Raw genomic sequence first — 20,593 nt, forward strand, 5'->3', positions numbered from 1 at the left:
ATTCAAATTTGAAGAAGTTATAAATGTGGGACATAAGCTTCCTCGACTGCTCGTGAACCATCTACATCTACATGATTAGTCAGTAATTCATAGAACAGCTTCGAGCTATTTCGCTACCGTTCCCCTCTCGAACACCGCGCTGGAAACACAAACGTTTTTATATTTCCTTGCGAGGTCTAATTCCTCTCTTATTTCATTATTAAGAACATTTCTCCCTCATAGGTGGGCGCCAACAAAGTGTTTCACACTCTGAGGAAAGTTGGCGACTGACATTCCATGAGAAAATCCTGGAACAAGAAAAAAACGCCATTGTTTTGATGACTGCTACCCCAACTCACGTATCAAATCCGCGGCAGTCTCTGCCATGTTTCATGGAAATATAAAACGAGCTGTTCTTCTTTTACCTTTTTCGATCAATTCTACCTGCTGTGCATCCCACACTAGCCAGCAACACTCCAGAAGGCGGAAAAGCGTAGTGTAATTAACTCTTTAGAAGAGCTGTTGCATTTGCTATTTGTTCTACCATTAAATCGCGGTCTTTGGTTTGCTTTTCACACTACGTTATCCATGTAATAGTTGCATTTTAAGTTATTCGTAATTGTAATCCCTAAGTGTTCAGTCGAATTTACATCCCTTATAAACGTGCCCTTTCTCCTGTAAACCGAATTAAGCGGATTCCTTTTCTTAATCCTGCGGATGACTTCAGACTTTTCATTATTTAGAGTCAACTGCTGTTGTGGTTGGCAGGAGAGCCAACACCGTGTTACTAGAGAAGGCAGAAAAGCACGCGTTTTAGTTCACGCAGGCTGGCGTGAGGTCTGGAACACGAAAAGGAAATTAGAATTCAGGAAAATGAACATAGCTGGTGGAATAATTAACTTTAATCCATTAATGACGAACGTCGCTCCTGACATTACATGATTTACAATATCAATAGAAACGGATAATGGCGCCTTGCTAGGTCGTAGCAAATAACGTAGCTGAAGGCTATGCTAACTATCGTCTCGGCAAATGAGAGCGTATTTTGTCAGTGAACCATCGCTAGCAAAGTCGGCTGTACAACTGGGGCGAGTGCTAGGAAGTCTCTCTAGACTATACCTGCCGTGTGGCGGCGCTCGGTCTGCAATCACTGACACGCGGGTCCGACGTATCCTACCGGACCGCGGCCGTTTTAAAGGCTACCACCTAGCAAGTGTGGTGTCTGACGGTGACACCACAAAATCTGTCAATGTTTGTCTCTTACACAGTATTCTCTGAACCAACTGACGAAAAGGACTATGCCAGCATTCTTGCATCAGTAAACCTGTCATTTCACCACTCATCCAATGTATTCACTGACTAAATACACAACAAGGGCTGTGCCAGGTAACCCCCCCTCAGTAAACCCTTTGCTGCGCCACTCTTCCCACTGTATTCACTAAATCAAAGCAAAACAAAGACCATGCCAGCTGAGCAGCATTACCCCTGTCGTTGTACCTCACTTCCATTTTGCTGACTAAAACAGTGCGCAGGAATGACCATGACGGCCTACTGTTATCAGTAAAACTATTGTTATACCTCTGTTCCATTCTATTCACTGAACCAACACATAAGAAGGACCAAGCCAGATGACCAACATCAATAAACCACTCATTGCACCATTCTTCCATTGTATTCACTGAACCAACACTCAAGGAGGAAAATGCCAGCTAAACTTCATTAGCAAACCTGTCATAGCAACAGTCATCCAATGTATTCACTGAACCAACACACAATAAAGACAATATCAGCATTCCATCATCAATAAAACCTGTCATTCTACCACTACCATTGAATTCAATGAACCAGCAACAACAAAGACCACGCCAGCTGCCCTTCACTTCTGTAAATGTCATTGCATCATTCTTCCACTGTACTCTCTGTGCAACTCATAACAAGGACTGTGCCTGCTGACCTTCATGAGTAAACCTGATGTTGCACCACTCTCCCATTGTATTCACTGAACCAAACACAAAAAGGACACCCAGCCATCACGAGGCAGAGAAAATCCCTGACCCTGCCATGAATCGAACCCGGGAATCCAGGCGCGCGAAGCGAGAATGCTACCACACGACCAGATTTCCCATCGATTGCTACATACAGTGATGTTTCTGACAGGAAATCACGAAACCAATCGCACGACCAAGGCGATACTTCACAAGCACACAATTTAATTTAAGTTTCTCGTGGGGAACTTCACGTTTATTGCTGTCACATGACATTTTCATTTGGGAATCACACTGAAACGTTTACAGATACACATTCACAGGTATACTGCTACAAGAAAGTAACATCGATGCCTGAATGAATGAAACTGTAATGTCGCAAAATACGGCTACAGCGCAGCACATGAGAGAGAGGGAGAGAGAGAGAGAGATTCTCGCAGTCCAGTTTGTTACTCGTGGTTAGCCGCTCGGAATGAGAATGAATATTGTCAGCTACCAGCAGTTAACGCTGGGGGGTGCCTAGAACAGCTGAAAATAGGGTCACCTTCCAATTTGACACGATCTATATCTGTAGTTGAAACTGACCTTACACTGCACACATTCGGTGGTTTTATTTTCTTAGGCCCACTTTTCGGTCGTTGCACACTTTCCTTTATTTATTTGAAACTTCAGTACTGTTGTTGCTGTTGTTGTGGTCTTCAGTCCAGAGACTGGTGTGACGCAGATCTTCATGCTACTCTATCCTGTGCAAGCTTCTTCATTTCCGAGTAACTGCAGCAACTACATCCTTATGAGTCTGTTCAGTGTATTCATGCTTTGGTTCCCTCTTCGATTTCTACCCTCTGGACTTCCCTCCAGTACTAACATGTGTCCTATCAACCGATCCCTTCTTCTAGTCAAGTTGTGCCACAAATTCCTGTTCTCCCCAATTATATTCAGAACCCATCTAATCTTCAGCAATCCTCAGTAGCACCACATTTCGAATTACAATGTTTTCGGCAAATCTCATAGTTTTTTTTTCTTCTCCATGGACTTTAATTCCTACTCCCAATGTTTCTTCTTTTTTCATTTACTATTTCCTCTGTATACAGATTGAATAAAACCACAACTCTGTCTCACTCTTTATCAACCACTGCTTCCCTTTCATGCCCCTTGATTCTTATAACTGCCATCTGGTTTCTGCACAAATTGTAAATAGCCTTTCACTTCCTGTTTTTTACCCTTTCCACCTTCAGAATTTGAAGGAGAATATTCCAATCAGCATTGTCAACAGTTTTCTCTAAGTTTACAAATGCTACAAATGTAGGCTTACCTTTTCTTAATCTATCTTCTAAGATAAGCTGTGGGGTCAGTATTGCCTCATTTGTTCCAACATTTGCATTTGTCTGTAAGAATAGCGTGTTAAAATTTGCAGCCTTGACTTATTATACTGATAGATTGGTAATTTTCACACCTGTCAGCACTTGCTTTCTTTGTGATTGGAATTAATATTTTCTTCATGAAATCTGAGGGTATTTCGCCTGTCTCATACATCTTGATCACCAGGTGGTAGAGCTTTGTCAGGGCTGACTCTCCCAAGGGTATCAATAGTTCTAATAGAATGTTGTCTACTCCCAGGACCAGTTTCGACTTGTCAAATTCTTTACACAGTATTGAATCTCCCATCTTATCTACATCTATGTCCTTTTCCATATCTCATAATATCCGCATAATATGTGATATGTAGATCTAAATTCTTCTTGCCACTCAATCCTGCAACTCCTATATTTGTAGTTTATAAAAGGATATTGGAATTTTTAGATTTTTCATAATATATTACTGTTGCGTTAACTTGTGATTTGTTTCATATTTAACAATTGGTACACAAATTTCCATCGATTGTATTACAGTTTTTCCTTCCGTAGAAAGTGTATCTTTAATTTCAATTCCAATATCATTATATTTAGGCCACCTATAAATTGCAGCTAGAAGCCCTAGTAAAAATTAAAGTCAAATTTCCTTCCCACATTACTTCCTGATGACCTTTAAGAAATCCACCAAACATTGATAATGAAAAATGTACTTCATTTTTGTAACTCCTTATTTACCATTATTAAGAATGTGTTATTTATCAATATTAGATGAAGTGAAACAGACATAGTTCTTGAAGAAATAAAGGCTGTTTGAGTCTAGACAAAATATTGCTTTTTTCTTTTTGGTCACAAAGTCAAACAATTTTGCCACATAATTATCTATTAATTTTATTGGAGTTTCTGTCATATATTGGATAGTCTGATTCTGACAAACTGGATTAGCTTTAACAATTCTAAAGTTCATGTATAATTGTTCATGATTTGTAAGAAGTCATCCATCCCCAATATTTATTTCAATTACTGTATCCTTGTTGACTAAATTTAAATTTTTTTTGTTTTTTCGTTCCAGGGACTGAATAAAACTACTAAACCTCGATTTTCTTTATGATTTATTAAGTATAAAGTTTATTAGGACATCTTTTAAACAGCTGTCACTTAAGTACCATTAAAGTCAATTAGATTGTCATTCTCATCAGACAGTAATTTCTACATCTTGAATAGGATCAAAAGTATGAATATAAACAGTGTAATATGGTTCATAAATTATTGGTCATCCAAATTCATCATTTGGTTTAAATGAAGCAAAAATACTCGTTTCTCTATGAAAATGATCTGTATGTTTAACAAACATTCTATCAGCCCAAATTCAAATTTGTGTTAATTAATTCAAAAGGAATAATTTTAGGAACATCTTTACCAACAGTTTCCATATTAGGTTCAACAATTTGATTATTAAGTCGTAAACCTTGATTGATACAATATTATTCATCCATAAATAATTTAGCATAGCTTTCATTAACAACTCTATTTAAACTTCCATCTGTTTAATGTGAATATTTAGCTTTTAACTGAATAATTTTTTTCTAAATTTCTCAAACTATATTGACTTACAGGAATTTCTGTTGTTCCTCCATCACACAGGAAAAACATAGGAAAAACACATAAAGCAATAGATTGTTTTTATGTAGTTCAGACTTAATGAAAAGTATAAAACAATTAATGAGAGACAAGACTAGTTTTTTAATATTTTCACACAAGATAACACAAATTTAAAACATATTTATCATGAGTTCATTAGTGGGGATTTAAAGTTTGATGGGTTTAAAGAAATGAGTAGTAAATGTTGGAATGATAAATATGGATTTTTAATGGTGTACATGACTAGAAAACAAATGAAGGTAAGTTCCAAAATAAAATATAGAATTTCATAACAACATAAACGTTTAACATTAACATTTAAAATGTTTAATTAATGTTCTTATCTCTGATAAATGTTTGCGGAAGATTATCATTCTAAAGGACTAAGGACAACTTCAATGTACATTTCAGAAGTTGTTAAAATGCTAAATGAAGTAGAAAGAAAGCTGAAGAATTGAAAGAGCAGTTCAAACTCAGGAAAAAGCAACTGTGAACAGAATATCAAAAATATAAAAACGAGGATCAACCAGTCAGTCATGCTATTGGACAAGTTAAACAAGGAATTGTAGGATTAGGTGATAATGTTCTGAAAGGTACTGAAGAGAACAGAGAATCTGAAAAACAAATGGTTCCTTATAATCAACATTATTTGGAAGAATCTAATGATATTCCACCAACTAAACAATAAAATAGTGATAAAAGAGATCATATGTTAAGTGAATCAGAAGCACAAGACGTATTAACGAAATATGAAAAAGAGAGATAAAGGATAACTCCAAATTAAGAACAAGCTGCTAAAAAAATAAGTGTAAGAGGAAGAATGTTAGAATAAATTAAGCACAGTGATGATAAATGTTTTGGATTGAAATCTTTTATCACATTTAAATTTGTTGGTAAATTGCCAGTAAAATTTGATGAAGATAAATTAATTATTGGTGACAGGGCATATAACGATAAAGAAGGATTAATGAATCCTTTAACTAAAAAACAGATAACTATGGAAGATATGAATACACTACTTACAGGTTCTGATTTTATCAAATTACATAGATATATTGTACCATTAGGAAGCATTATATTCTGATAAAAATCCAAATAAAATAAATTCGACTAGAGGAAATAAATATAAATATTTGATAAAGAAATTGTTGATGCTCTTTTCATAAAATGCAACAAAAAAATTAGATTACATGAAGAAAATGTTGGTGAAAGATTAGTAAAATAATATTCAGGATAAGCAGTTGAATATATTTCAATGAATTGTGTTAGAGATTTAACTGATAGATAACAGTAATTCATGGTGAAGAATTAGCAGGATATAAAAATCATCATAATGAAAAAGTGAGAATAATGCTAATGTTAACAAAGAAATTTAGTGATTTTAAATTAATAATCCCAAATAACTACTTATTTGATTAGATTTTTAAATACTTTAACACATTCATTTGGGAAAAGTGAAAAACATGGTAAAGGAATAGTAAACAAGGCTATATAAATGCCAGGGATGCATCTACCAGGATATTTGTATTGCAGGCCTTTCACTAAATTGGAAGTGAGACTAGCACTTCATCATCCAGGAATTAATCCAGTGGACGAAGCTTGCAAGCAACACAATATTGCCTATCGAGGTAAATGAACACTTAGAATCTAGACATGAAGCAGATAAACAACTTCAGTTGGCTGCAAAAGGAAGAAGGCATGCAAGTGATGCTCCACCAGCGGAAAAAATAGTTTTAAGTGCAGTTAGAGAATCAAAACTAGGTATGGGTATTGCTGTTGACAAAAATGGTTCGGGATTGTAAAAATATTAATCTTTAAGACTTTTTTAACTATATGTGTGAATAATTTTGCAGTTGATTATAATTTGTAACCTTTGTCATGACTAAACCAAAACCAATTAAATTTAAACCAAATAATGAACCATTAAATAGGATTGAACCTTTTCAACTGTTATTCAATAAAGAAACAAAGGAAAAAAAGGTGGAAATGTATTTGTTTCATTAACTATTACTGTTTATAAAATATGATTCAATATATAACAAAAAGAAAGAACGAAAAGGACTAACACAAGCTAAAGGTAGATTTCTTCTAGTAATATTAGCTCTGTTACAACATCTACTAACTATTTATTCACTTCCTGGTGTTTCTGAACCAATTGCAAATGCAGTAATAAACAAGGAAGCAGTTAATGCAGAATTGGAAAAACAGGAAATAAATAATCAAGCAATGGAAAAGAAGCAGGTTCTGGACTGAAAAAACCAAAAAATAGAAAAAATAATCAAAATATAATTTGGACATAGAAAAACTAGTCATACAAGTAAAAATTAAGTATTTTCGTGGTGTTTTTATGATTGATGCATTATCTAACTGAATGTGGAATAGTCAATGCAGATAATCCAGTCAGCCTGGTACAAACTAGTGTTTTTATTATAATAATAATGACAAAAATTTGTATTTCATTCTTTTGGTGGAAATATTCCAAAAGAATTTGTTAAATATCTCAGATCGAGTGAGTTATACTAGGATGGACGCTGAATTCAGAAGCTGGTATAGTAATATGAGGACATTTATGTTTATTTGTTTTAAAACTATTATCCATGAATTACAAATTTAATTATATTTTGACTTTAATAAAAGGATGTTTTTGGAAGTAAGGCGTAGCCTAAAGGTCACACAATGGTCATATAAATTTAGAAAATATAAAAAAGATGAATTTGAACCAAAAAGGATAAAGTTTGGTTAAACAATTCTATAAACAATTAGATGTCATTTTTAAAGCAACTATAGGACATATTGATCTTGCAACTAGAAGAATAGTGGATTTAAAAGATCAAGTAAATGACTATCATGCAGTCATTAAACTATAATTAGAAAACGATTTAACCATTGTTGCTACAAAACTCTAACACAACTTAGTAAATGTGTCACTACCAAATATGATACTGTGAAAATTAAACAGCTTAATAAAAATGATTTAACTACTTGCTTTACAAGGAAAGAAATGGACAAATATTTTTCAGATCATTTAACTCGCTACTTAAACAAGTAATGTAAGTGGTAAACAATTTATGAATTCAGTTTTATGACTGAGGTGAACTAAAAATACACTATTTCAATTCATATTGTTTTTTTCTTAAGAAAAGTTGCTGTTAGTGGTGAAACATAAACAGAGATTCTAAATTATAATTCTGATTTATCAATGAGTATTCTTGACAAACTTCACAAAATAACTCTGTGACATCTAGTCATCAAAATAGTGTACAAATCAAGTTTTTTAAGCATGAGATTAAAAGATACTATTAACACTGTTCCACTTGCTGCAAACGTAAAGTTGGTGAAATAATTTAAACCTTATTAAACGTTTATTGAACATTAATGAAATAACTAATCTATGGTTTGAAGTATAAGGAGTTGACTGAAACACATGCTCCTCACAGAGTAACAACTAAAAATGGAATACAAAGAAGTGGAGGTCCTTGTACATTAAATCAAATTGAAAATAGTAAATTCACTAAACACAATTTGTAAGTGAAAAGGTTGTCTACAAGACGCCCCTTTCAAATATTTATGAATAAATTATTAAGGAATTGTGTAAACCAATGAGAATTTTTTAAAGAAGAAACAGAATTTCCCTTGAGATAGATGTTTTATGGCCAGCTGATTTAGTTGAAATGGATTTTGGAAAATAAAGATGAATTCCAAAAACAAATAAAGGATGTAAATATGTATTAACTGCTTTTTTTGCTTGGGCAGTTTCAGTCTAAGATAAAACAGGTAACCATATAGTTGATCCTTAAAAAAATTGAGTCGACGAAACAAAAGGAATTGGTAAACAGACAGTGGAAAAGGAATTTATAATAACGGGTTTCAAAAACTGGCAAATGAAAACAGTATCAGTCTTTTTCAGCTTTTACAGTATTAAAGCATCTGTTGTTAAATGATTTCACAGAACATGTAAAGAAAAGATAAGGAAAAATTTTTTACTTCAAGGAAATTATAAGTTGGCTGATCTGACCGACAATTAGTTGATTAGTAGCATAACACAAAACACTAAACTATAAAAATAAAAACCATCAGACAATTAACAACTAATGAAGAACAAATTTAAAAAGGGATTTATATTTAGTAAACTTAAAGGACTGTTTGGAAACAGGATATACAGACATTAGGCCAATAGAAATTTTTTAATTGAAGATCTTATTCATTCTGATCCAATAACATGTAAATCGGAAGATATAAAAGATGAACTTGTAAAGGGAAATTTTTATAACAAGAACTACAAAGAAAAACAAATATTCTGATGTATATCCTGTAAAAAAATGTTTTGAGACAGAATGGTAATAATGCTTATGTTAAATGTTTGTTTCCATAATTCACACTACATTTGGGTAAATAAAGATAAAATTATCTAATTCAACCTATATTGAGCGGGAAAAAGTAATGCTTTAATAAAAATAGAAATATGAATGCACCAAAGAGTGCAATTGAGAAACATTGCTCATTCACTTTTCCTGTCTGCATATTACCCTGATGATGAAGATATAGTCTGTAAATTGATAAATCAGTTAACTGATGAAAACGTAAATTAATTATACATTCTCAGTGGAGAAGAAATTTGTATTGCTTATGTATACTTTAAAAAACAAGCCACATGCTGAAGCCTGTTGGCTTCAAAGCAGTCTCAAGAATGTTTCTCTCTTGGTGATGCTAATGTAAGTTACAAGCTTTGATACTAAAATGTTGCTTCTAAATGTGGATTATCTTTGTTATAACATTCTTTAACTTTTTCCATATATTTCTTTATATCTATATAACGTTTGTGTAACAGAAATTCATCTTATGCAAACCTTGACTTCATTCTGTCCTACGTGCTTTAAAAGCTGAATTAGGGATTTATTCAATAATACAATGACTTAGACATTGTCTTAATCAGTAGTATTCAAAGATATTATCTGGATGTTCACCAGTATTGTTTGTAGATAAACTAGATTTGATTAATTTGATTGTTGTTCCACTAACTTTACAGATATAAACTTTCTGTTGTTCTTTTGTAGTAATATAGATTATATCATTGTTTTCTATTTCTGACATATTTCTATCTATTTGTTTACATTTCGTATTTTTAGATTTTTTCTTCTAGTTTTATACCATGTTACTGTTTGGTACTTCTTGTATTTATTAGTATTTATTCTGTTTATTATTTGTCTTGGAAATCTATAGCAAGTTGTTTAGATTTATCTTTTTCAACAAATGCTGTACAGTTTAGATAATATCCTCTATAGTTGCATTATAATCTTTAATTTCTTCAGCAACCTTACAGTTATACATGTAGTTAGTTTTCTCTATTTCTAAGAGATAGTATAAGCCATGTTCTTTTGCAAAAAATTATTTGTCATTATATTTCTGATTTCCCTTTGAATATTCTACAGTATTATACAGTAAGGGATTATTATGTTTTATTTCAACATATTCAAGATTATATGCATTTAAAGATTCACTATAATTAGTTCAGAATTGCTTTAATTTATCAAGGGCCTGTGTCATAACCTTTTAAATTCCAAGTTTAACAACACATAAATATTATTAATTGTTAAAATATTTTTCATTAAACAGTGGAGCCCAGAAATCATTAAACCAAGAACCAAATCTTGATTGATAAATTATCTAATAAATGGCTTGTGTAATAGTATAAAAAGCAACAAACTAAAAGTTAGGGCAAAAGGATTAGGACTGAGAGAATATCTGCAAATGTGAAAACAAAAAATAATTGCATTGATTTATAATAATATTAACAAGTCTATCACAGGCTCTTCCTAGACACAATGAGTTAAATTAAAGAAAAGATTAATGACAACAACTTAATCAGATGATTTATGTTATATTTAAAAAGTGAAATTTTCTTCAATTTTACTGTATTTAACAAATGAAACATGTCATAAAATATTTGGTGATTACTTTAAAAAGGAGAATCTGTTTAGTGAAACTGAACAGAATGGATTTAGTTCGAGAATTTTTAATGTAGACAAAAAATTTATTATAGAATTTTAAGATAAACTGAACTGGAATCATATATCAACACATCAAAATCGCTGGAGGATTTTATTATAGATTTTTGGATAAAAAATATTGGATATTTGTAGAGGGAATAAAAATTATCAGAAGATTTTATAAGCCAATGTCAAGATAAATTTTACGGGGAGATTAAATCTTATGCAAAAGAAATGTCTGAAGATTTTATGAGAGAATTTCAGGACGAATTGAACTGGGATGGTATATCAGGTGATCAAACATTATCTGCAAATGTATTAATAGATTAAAAGTTTAAGTTAATTGGAAAAATTTTAAGAACTCACAATCTATTAGAGGAATTCTTAGAAAAAAAATAAGGAAATTTTATGAATTACTAACAGAACAAATTAAAGGTTATGCTTAAGTACTGAACATGAGCAATATTTGAAACGAAGCTATAATTAAATTTTTATAAAGATTGTATAGATGAATGGTTAAAAGCCCAAATTAAATTCCCAATATGTAAAAGATTTATTAAAATTAATAATGAAAAGTTTATTATAAATCAAATTGATAATGATTTATTAAGGAATTCCTGATAAAGTTATAGTTATGATGATGAAAATGACTAATAACAGATTAATCTTATAATATTTTACTTTTTTGGAGATCTAGTAAATTTCTTTCTATTTAAAGAGGACAGGTTCAACAATCAGTCAAACTGAAATTTTGAAAATATTCTAACTATGAGTAGTCAATTGATAATTTTTCTTCACATATACATACAAAAGATGGATACAGAATGATGTGAAGACAATGTGTAAATGAATATCATGTAAAAATTAGAATGATAATCGATTTACCTGTGTATGTGGAAAAAATATTTATAAATTACTGTAAAAATTATTTACAACGAAGAATATTCGTAAATATTATTGTCAATGGGATATGAAGAAAAACAAGAAACCTAAAGAGGCTGAAAGAAATATAAAGCCTTGTCAAGCAATAAAAAAGTTAATTGATTTTAAAAAAATCCTTGTTATAAAGATAACCATAAGAATATATGTAAAAATTGTTTTAGAAAATGTGAAAAACACTTAATTTTAAATATCTGTTAAAAACTACTTCTCACGGATCAGTTCTGAAAAATTAACTATCACAAATCTAATGAACTTTTTTTCTAAAAATAGAAAACCCAAATTGGAGCAATTCACAGCAATTCAGCTTCATGATTATTGTAAAATTCATAATTCAAGAGGATACAGTAAGTTAAATAAAGCCAATTTAATTCGATTTATTGATAGAAGTTATGTTACAAATTTAAATCTATGAGGAAGACGTTTTTGGAATAAGTACTTTATTGTAAAATTAAAACTGATGATGTTGTTTTGAAAACTAAAGAAGATAAAGTATTGAAAGAAACATTTACACTCTCTAATGACATCTTTCCAGACAAAAAACTAGAACTAATAAAGAAAGATTATTTCCTTTTTATGTTAATTTATTTGAGAAAACAAGTGAGAGAAGAACAGTTAAACTATTGAGTTGTTACTGCATTTAAAAAGAGATTACATACTATAACTTTTGAAAATAAAATAAACTCAATTGAACCTAATCATTTCTTAAAGGCAGTAAAACCGAAAATTACGAAAATGGTAAAAGGTAATCTAAGAATACATCATGGATTGAAAATAACCATAAAATGTTTTTGTGAGTACCAACTGCAAACGAATAGAAATATTATGAGATTTCTGTTATTAGTTATTGTATTAACTATGTTAGTAGATACTACTAAGATTCTGTTGTTTATAGAGGAACAAATTGTCATAAAAATTATTTAATATGTAAAAAAGGTTGATGATATTGGAAGAATTTATTCTGAAGTCGAAAAAATGATACCATTGACTCCCGAAGAACCATCAAAACATACATGGCCAGACAAATGTACATCGTGTAGCTGTCATCATTTGATGAAAAATACAAATGTTCATTATGATCATTTAACTAGAATATTTATAAATCAATTATGTAATAAATGTAATTTACAGTTAAAACATCTCAGATTTATACCAATTTATTTGCATGATTTATCAGGATATGATTCTCATGTTTGAGAATGAATGTGGTTATGATGAAAAAGAAATGCATATAATACCAAACAATAAGGATAGATATATTAGATTTGTTAAGAGAATAGAAATTTTAGAAATAAGATTTACCAACATATTTACATTTATGGCTTCTTCAGTTGCTAAACTTTCATCAAACTTGAAGAGAGAACAAATGAAAAACATTAGAAATTTTTTCCCAGGAGAGTTACGTAATTTAGTGATAAAAGTGGTGTATATCTGTTACCAGCCAAATCCGATTTTACGATGGACTGTTTTAGCTTAGGCCTACTCTTTATCCTGTTACTGATAGAGTAAAACAGTTTAGCCTAAGTTGAATCAGTTTACCCTAGTTAGAATTTACATGTTTCAGGATAAACTTTTATTTCTTAGTGGTAAGGTCTTACAAGAATAAAATGCAGAGGTCAACAGTCCTACATCATAGTCTGAACTAATTTCACCTACTTTGTCTCTTATATAAGCCTTTAAGAGTAAACTGAACAAAGGAATAGAGATAAAATATTGAAAACTAATCAGTAATTTCACATCTGTCACTAGATCAACTTACTTACATCCAACCACAGAAATACTTATCTGCAACTTATTTTTGAAAGTTTTACTTTCATGGTACTTAGAATTGCTGTGTACTTTGTTTTTCTTACAATTGTGTTTGTTTGTTATACAGTGTTTCACACAACTGCATTTCACAAAGGCTGACCCTGATCCAACAGAATGTTTTGTGGCTCCAGTCCTTAAAGATATTTCAATATCCTGGTTAATATCTCACACATCTAAAAACTTCATAATGCAGACGTTGAAATTTTAACAAAATTATACCGGCAATAATATTTTCGAAGTACATCATGTTTGGCGTCAACTTTGTAAAGGCCCTCATCAATATTTTGAAGTATTTCTCCTATTATGTTTCGAAGGTCACCTCTGCCTTTATCTGCATCTGGAATAGGTATGATTACGTTGTCTCCAATGTCAGCTGGTGGATGGGATTTGTCAGAGGAAGCTTTTATTCCTTTAGCTTCTTTTTTAAATTTTTCTTACATTTTGAATGTCGTTTGTGTAATTTTTCACAATGTTATCATCAACACTGTCTTTTTACTGTTCAGTATTGCTGTAATCTTCAATTGCCTTCCTTAGGTCATCTTCATCCCGAATATCTTTTATGATTTCTGGAGGCAACAAGGAAGTGGAAAGTCCTACTCTAAGTTCGAATCTGAATAATGCTTTGTAACGAGATTGTTTTATGTCAGAGTGGCAACTGTTGTGCTTTAACCAAGAAATTATCATATTTTCAGTGTCTTGGTTGTCACAGTCAACAGCACCCTTACTTTGGCTGTCCATTGTTTTTCTATGCACAATTTTTAGTTCTGACCAGAGCTTTGAGAGTTCATTTACAACATTATTGACAAACTCTCTGCCATTATCAGACTGAAGAATGTAAGGCGCCCCAACACATATTCATTTAAATGATTAGCCCACTTCTTCAGCCCTGTTCGATGTTAATGCACAGAGGAGAACAAATTTTGTGCGATGGTTTGGTAACTAAAATTAATTTTAAATTCCTATTTCGTTGTGTTTGGAAATCAATCATATTGCCTGCTATTTATTTCTGATGGAGAATTGGCTTTGAAACTAGCCCTCTTTCTTTTGTATCTTTTTTTGTTGACAAACATCACACATTGATAAATAGAGGCATATCATTTCCTTTGTGATATTAGCATATTTTTTTGATGTATCAGCTAACGTCCTATCATGGCCACCATGAACCACAGTATCTTGAGCTGCATAATTAACATCATAAAGTTCATCAGCTGGAACAAATTACTACATATTCCCTTCACACCATGCAATGAGTTCTTTCACATCACCAATTTTCAATACAGTAAACATTTTCCGTCTTCATTTTTGAAATGATAATGATGTTCTTTTTACCAACTTTTCTGCATCTTTTACTTGTTTAATCAAATACACATATTTATCTAGTAATAACACATTATAATGAGAAGTGTTTTTGTTTTCACTCTGCAAAATTTCCTCCAGAAACTTTTCCCTCCACAATTTTTGGTTGGCTTGTCTACTACATGAAGGCTCATCCATGATTAAACGCCTCACAATAATTATACTACGATTATAATAAAACTTCATAACACAACCAGCAACATAACCTATGCACTCCTTGATGCAAAATACCATTCAAACCAAAGAACAGTTCGAGCAAAGAGCAGTTCAGGGGAGAGTCAGAGATGTATAGGAAGCAACATCCATTCCCACTAGGTAAAATTAGTTCAGATCATTTTGTACCAGTTTATCCTAAAGGATATAAACTCTAAGAAGGATAAACCGATTCTACCTTGGCTAAACTGTTTAAACCTATTGGTAACTGGATGAATGAGTTTGACCTAGCGAAACTAATTCATCCGAAAATCGGATTTGGCCAAAAAAATATCCATATCATTATGTGTACTCTTGGAAGAAGTCTCAAGAGACACAATTACGAGCAAAGAAAGATTGTTATGGTAATCTGAATAAGTGTGAAATAAGTGATAAAGGTTATAAACATGGGAAAATGATTTGGTACAAATATAATTTTAAAAATCTAGGTGAATATTATGATGTATATCTTAAAACTGACATATTTTTATTGTCTGATGTATTGGAATATTTTAGAAAAACTTGCATAAGAGTATATGATTTAGATCCATCTTTGTATTTTACTGCAACAAGATTATCTTGGGATGTAGTTTTGAAAATAACGAAAGTTAAATTAGATTTGTTACATGATTATGATATGATATCTTTCTTGAAAAAGGAATAAGAAGAGAAATATCACAATGTTGTGAAACATACGATAAAGCAAACAAGAAATATCTGTAAGATTTTGATATTTAAAAGATATCGAACTCTGTAGCATATTTTGATGTGAATTAATTATATGGATATGGTATGTTCAGTATTTAACATATGGTGAATTTAAGTGCAATAATCCAGATTCTTCTGACAGCATAAAAATAAGTGAAATATCAGATACTGCTAAAACTGAATATAGTTTTTAAGTAGATTAACAGTATCAAAAAGAATTACATGTTTACATAAAGATTTACCACTAACTCCTGAAAATAAAATTGTGCCTGGAACTAAAGAAAGCTTATTGTTAACTACTTTATGAAAAAAAATAAATGTGTAGTTTGTTATAGAAATCTTAAGCAGAATTTATCATTAGGAGTTGATTAACAAAGATACATAGAGCTTTAAAATTTAAACAATCAGCTTATTTGAAGAAGTATACAAATTCAAATACAGAAATAAGAAGCAAAGCTAAAAATTATTTGGAAATGATTTCTGTAAACTAATGAAATATTCGATCTCTGGCAAGGTAATGGAAAATATTAGAAACAGAGTTGATATAAAATTCGTGTTGATGGAGAAAAATGTGATAAATTAATAGCAAAGTCAAACTTTAAAGCAAGAACTATATTTAATGAAAATCTTTCTGCTATTCATATGACTAAGACAGAAATCATGATGAATGAATGAATCTATGTTGGAATGAGTATACTTGATTTATGTAATGGACTGATGTACGATTTTCACTACAGAATAAGGAATCCAAAATTTGTAGCTAAGTTTCCTATGAAGTCATGAAAATGATGATTGATAAATTTGATGCTAGAAAATAATATTTACGGCATTTCACAAGTTATCAAGAAGGATGTATGAAAAGTGAAAGATGAATGCAGTGGAAAAATAATGGAAGAATTTTGAGGTCTGAGAGCAAGAATGGATGCTTAAAAAGTTCATGATAATATAGACAACAAATCTAAAGGGGTTAAGAAATATTCTGTCAAAAATAGAATAAGCTTAGAATATTATAAAGATCGTTCGCTTAAAAAGAGAAGATAATATAAAAGATTTAATATGATTCGTAGTGAAAAACACAAAATATATACACTTGAAACAAACAAGAAAGCATTGACTTCTCAAGATGACAAAAGATACATTTCGAAAAATAATATAGATAATTTACCATATTGACATTAAAAATTGTAATATATTATAAAAACTTCTTACATTCACCAGATTCGTTTTGATTACTTACACTCCCCTTTTATAAAAATGTAATAAAATTCATTTTATTACATTAAACATTTGTCACAAAAAAGGCAGTTGCACCTGAAAATTGGATTACAGAAGATTGCATTTGTAGGTTCTGTGCAAGTTTTGGTTCAAAAGCCATGGAGGTATGTGAGTGAGCTATATAATCAGGGCTGAGCCAGAACCTATCAACGCTATCTACTCAAAATCTACTGAAAAGATATTTGTTAAATAGTTTGCAGCTCCATGTCCTGATGAGATCAATTTCTGTAAGAGAATTTCCTCAGGATGCTCCTAGTGGCCATACAACACGCAGCATCTACTGAAGTGATTACGATGCACTGCTGTTTCAGCTTATGATCTGTAGGTCACGTTTCTGCTCTCGCATTTCAAGCATATACTAATTTATTATTGTGGTTTGATTTTCCACATGAACGACATAGAAAAACCTAGCGGATTCCGTTGTTGTAACTTCACTGACGTGACTACTGGTCATAGAGTATGTCGTGAGCGGTACTGAAGTATTATAATTAAAATAAGTTGGTGCATGTGTTTGTGGCGCTCTTACTTTCTTTTTTGGTCATGCTCGCATGCAGTTTGCTATGTGTGTGTTCATTAATTATTATTCTGCATTTGATGTTCTAGTATTGTTAATATTGGTATGGGAGCAGGAACGGCAGGACAAACGATTGTGTGAATGTCAAAGATGTCCTGTCAGAAAATTGATTTCTCGTTTCAGGAACGATTGTTTAGACTTATATTATTCGTTGCATTCAGGAAGATTGTCTGTCATTGATGAAGGACATTTCGACAGTTTAATCAATGAAAGTTTACAAAAATGTACTTGACAATAGTCAAATATAATGAACTAAGGTCATTTAATCACACATGACATTTGCATTCAAAGCAGTAAGAATCAAAGGAGTAGCCATACCTGCATTCTTTTTCCTTCATTATCGTAATCAGTTCACTCATGGGGCATTTCTGTCCAATATGGTCCTTTATGTAATGTTATTAAAGTAAATGGCAGAAACCTAACAACAAACATCACCTTAAGCAAAGGCAGCATTCGCCCAAAGAAGAGAATAATTTGCATCTAGTGGCAGAAGGGGTATGGCTATACGTATAAAAACGAGTGTCTGTCCTGTTTTCGTTCGTATGCCATCCATTCGCATTCAATGAAATTTTGTTGAGTTTGGCATGAGTCATTTCAACAAATTTGTGTAATTCATATATTTTGGTGACAATTTGTGTTTTTTTATCTATGATAGCACATGCACAACATAAATGAATTGAGTCAATTACAAACAACCGCTTTTCAGTTTTAGTGTGTGATGTGGAAAGTGTTATTGATTATAAAAACTCAAAGTAACCATCGCTTTTGGATAACAGATGTCAACGCTTTGTGTTTTCTTTTTCACAGTGAATTTGTGATCCATCACAAAGCAGTGCTAACGTTGTCAAATCAATTTAGCCACCCAAACGACAAGCGACTGGACGTTCTACAAATCGAACATGGAAGAAAAATGCATCACGATCTTAGAAAACAGACAAGCAAAGGGAAACCTTTCAATGACACACTGCTCGTATGACACACATGACAGCTGGGAGCAAGTCTGGAAACTGATCTAGTAGGAAGTACTCAAACCAGCTCGAATGAAACAGTCAGGCAACGACAACATTGCTCGCTGAATTACATAATAGTGTGTTGTATTACGATGATAATTATGATTACAGTTTTCGTCCAAATCTTTCTCAAAACATTTCCTGTGGGGTCAGTCATGTCCTCAATGAATGGCAGGAAAACGTTCAATGTGAAAGGTATGAGATAAAAAAAATTATTCAATTGGTAAAGGGTGACGAAAATTTAACTGTAGTGAAAGACTGGAATTCAAACGTATCAAAAGGAAGAGGAGAAAAAATAACCTGAAATATTGACTGAGGGAAAATAATGAAAGAGGCAGGCACTTCATAGAATTTGAGACAGAGTATGATTTATCCACCACTAACACTTGGTAAGTGTTAGCAGTGGTAAGAAGTTCGTATGCATAGGAGAGACCTGGAGACACTGCAAGGTTTCAGGAAGAGAAGAGATGTTTTACAAATATGTTGCTATAGAAGAATGCTAAAGGTTAAGTGGGTAGATCAATAATTGATAGGGAGGTACTGAATGGAATCATAGAAAAAGACAATTTATGATACAACGTGACTAAAAGTAGAAATCAATTGATAGAACACCTCTGAGGCAGAAAGAATTGTAAGTCTGATAATGAAGTGAAGGTTGTCAGATAGTATTGGTAGAGGAAAAGGAATGTATGAATGCTGGAAATAGGTGGCAATGGATGTGGTTTGCAGTAGTTTTTGGAGATGAAACGGTTAGCACAGAATAGACTAGTGTGGAGAGATGCATCACACATGTCTTCATACTGAAGCTCATAGCAAAAACACAAGATCAACGAAAAAGAAAATTGGAATTTAGTCGATGAGGATATTAGCTACAATATTGGTACATGCTATATATAGATGACTTTCAAACAATTGTTACTCTATTGTGCCACCATTAAACTGTTTTGAGGTCGGTTCATTAGATGGGATGCTATATTAATGCACACATCATTGTCCACAACTTATCAATGAAAATGCTTATAGTATTATTTTCATGTGATTTATCTGCATTTGGAGTAATGCTGTAGCCAGCGTTTCCATTTTTGTGCTACTTACTTGATCAGCTAAAATAATATGCAATTTAAAATTCAGAAACTAAATTAGTATGTAAGTTTATAAATTATGAAATATAAATTGCAGTAATATGAAGTTTTAATTACCCTGTTGTCGCACAGCAGTTGACTTCTTCTCTTCCTTGATTGACAAGCATGACTCCTGTTGTTGGCGCACCATGCACACTTTACTTATGCTCCTCAGAAAATCCCAAACACATTTGCAGTCGCCGCTACCACACACGCACACATAAGGGTATTTGGCACCTGGAAAAAGTAAAATGTGCTGGGGCATGAGTAGTACATGTATGTTTCATTTGGACGAAAGTGAATGTGACAGCAAAAAATGAAAACAGGAAATGCATTGACTTCATTATGTGTCCAGCCAGTTTTCGAGGTAAAGCAGGAACATTACTGCCTTTGTTTCAAGGAGAGAGGAAGAGAGAAAGAGTAAATGACAGATGGATAGGGAGAAAAAAGTGGTGAGAGAAAGGAAGAGATACATACTGAGAGAGGTAAGTGGGGATATAAAGATTTTGACAAATCACTTGATCTCCAATTGTCTCTTGTAATAACCAAGTGAGCTGTTTAATACAGCTGTAGACTACAACACCCTTGAAATCAATGGCCCAGAACCGGAGGGTGTATACCCACTGAGGGGAAATCGAAGCTTTTTATGGGAGCAAAAAACAGGGAGG

The 20,593-nt window shown here is 32.1% G+C and overlaps 1 protein-coding gene across 1 annotated transcript in view; it reads right to left on the reverse strand.

Moving 5' to 3' along the window:
- LOC126285061 (coagulation factor IX-like) overlaps nucleotides 1–20,156 on the reverse strand; it is a 106,840-nt gene extending 86,684 nt beyond the window's left edge. The window contains exon 1 of the mRNA XM_049984386.1: nucleotides 20,004–20,156. Within this exon, the coding sequence (XP_049840343.1) occupies nucleotides 20,004–20,076 (73 nt within the window). The 5' untranslated portion in view covers nucleotides 20,077–20,156. The remainder of the gene's footprint in view (nucleotides 1–20,003) is intronic.
- Nucleotides 20,157–20,593: the final 437 nt, after the last annotated feature.

The sequence above is a fragment of the Schistocerca gregaria genome, chromosome 1 (assembly GCF_023897955.1).
Source record: "Schistocerca gregaria isolate iqSchGreg1 chromosome 1, iqSchGreg1.2, whole genome shotgun sequence".
NCBI lineage: Eukaryota > Metazoa > Arthropoda > Insecta > Orthoptera > Acrididae > Schistocerca > Schistocerca gregaria.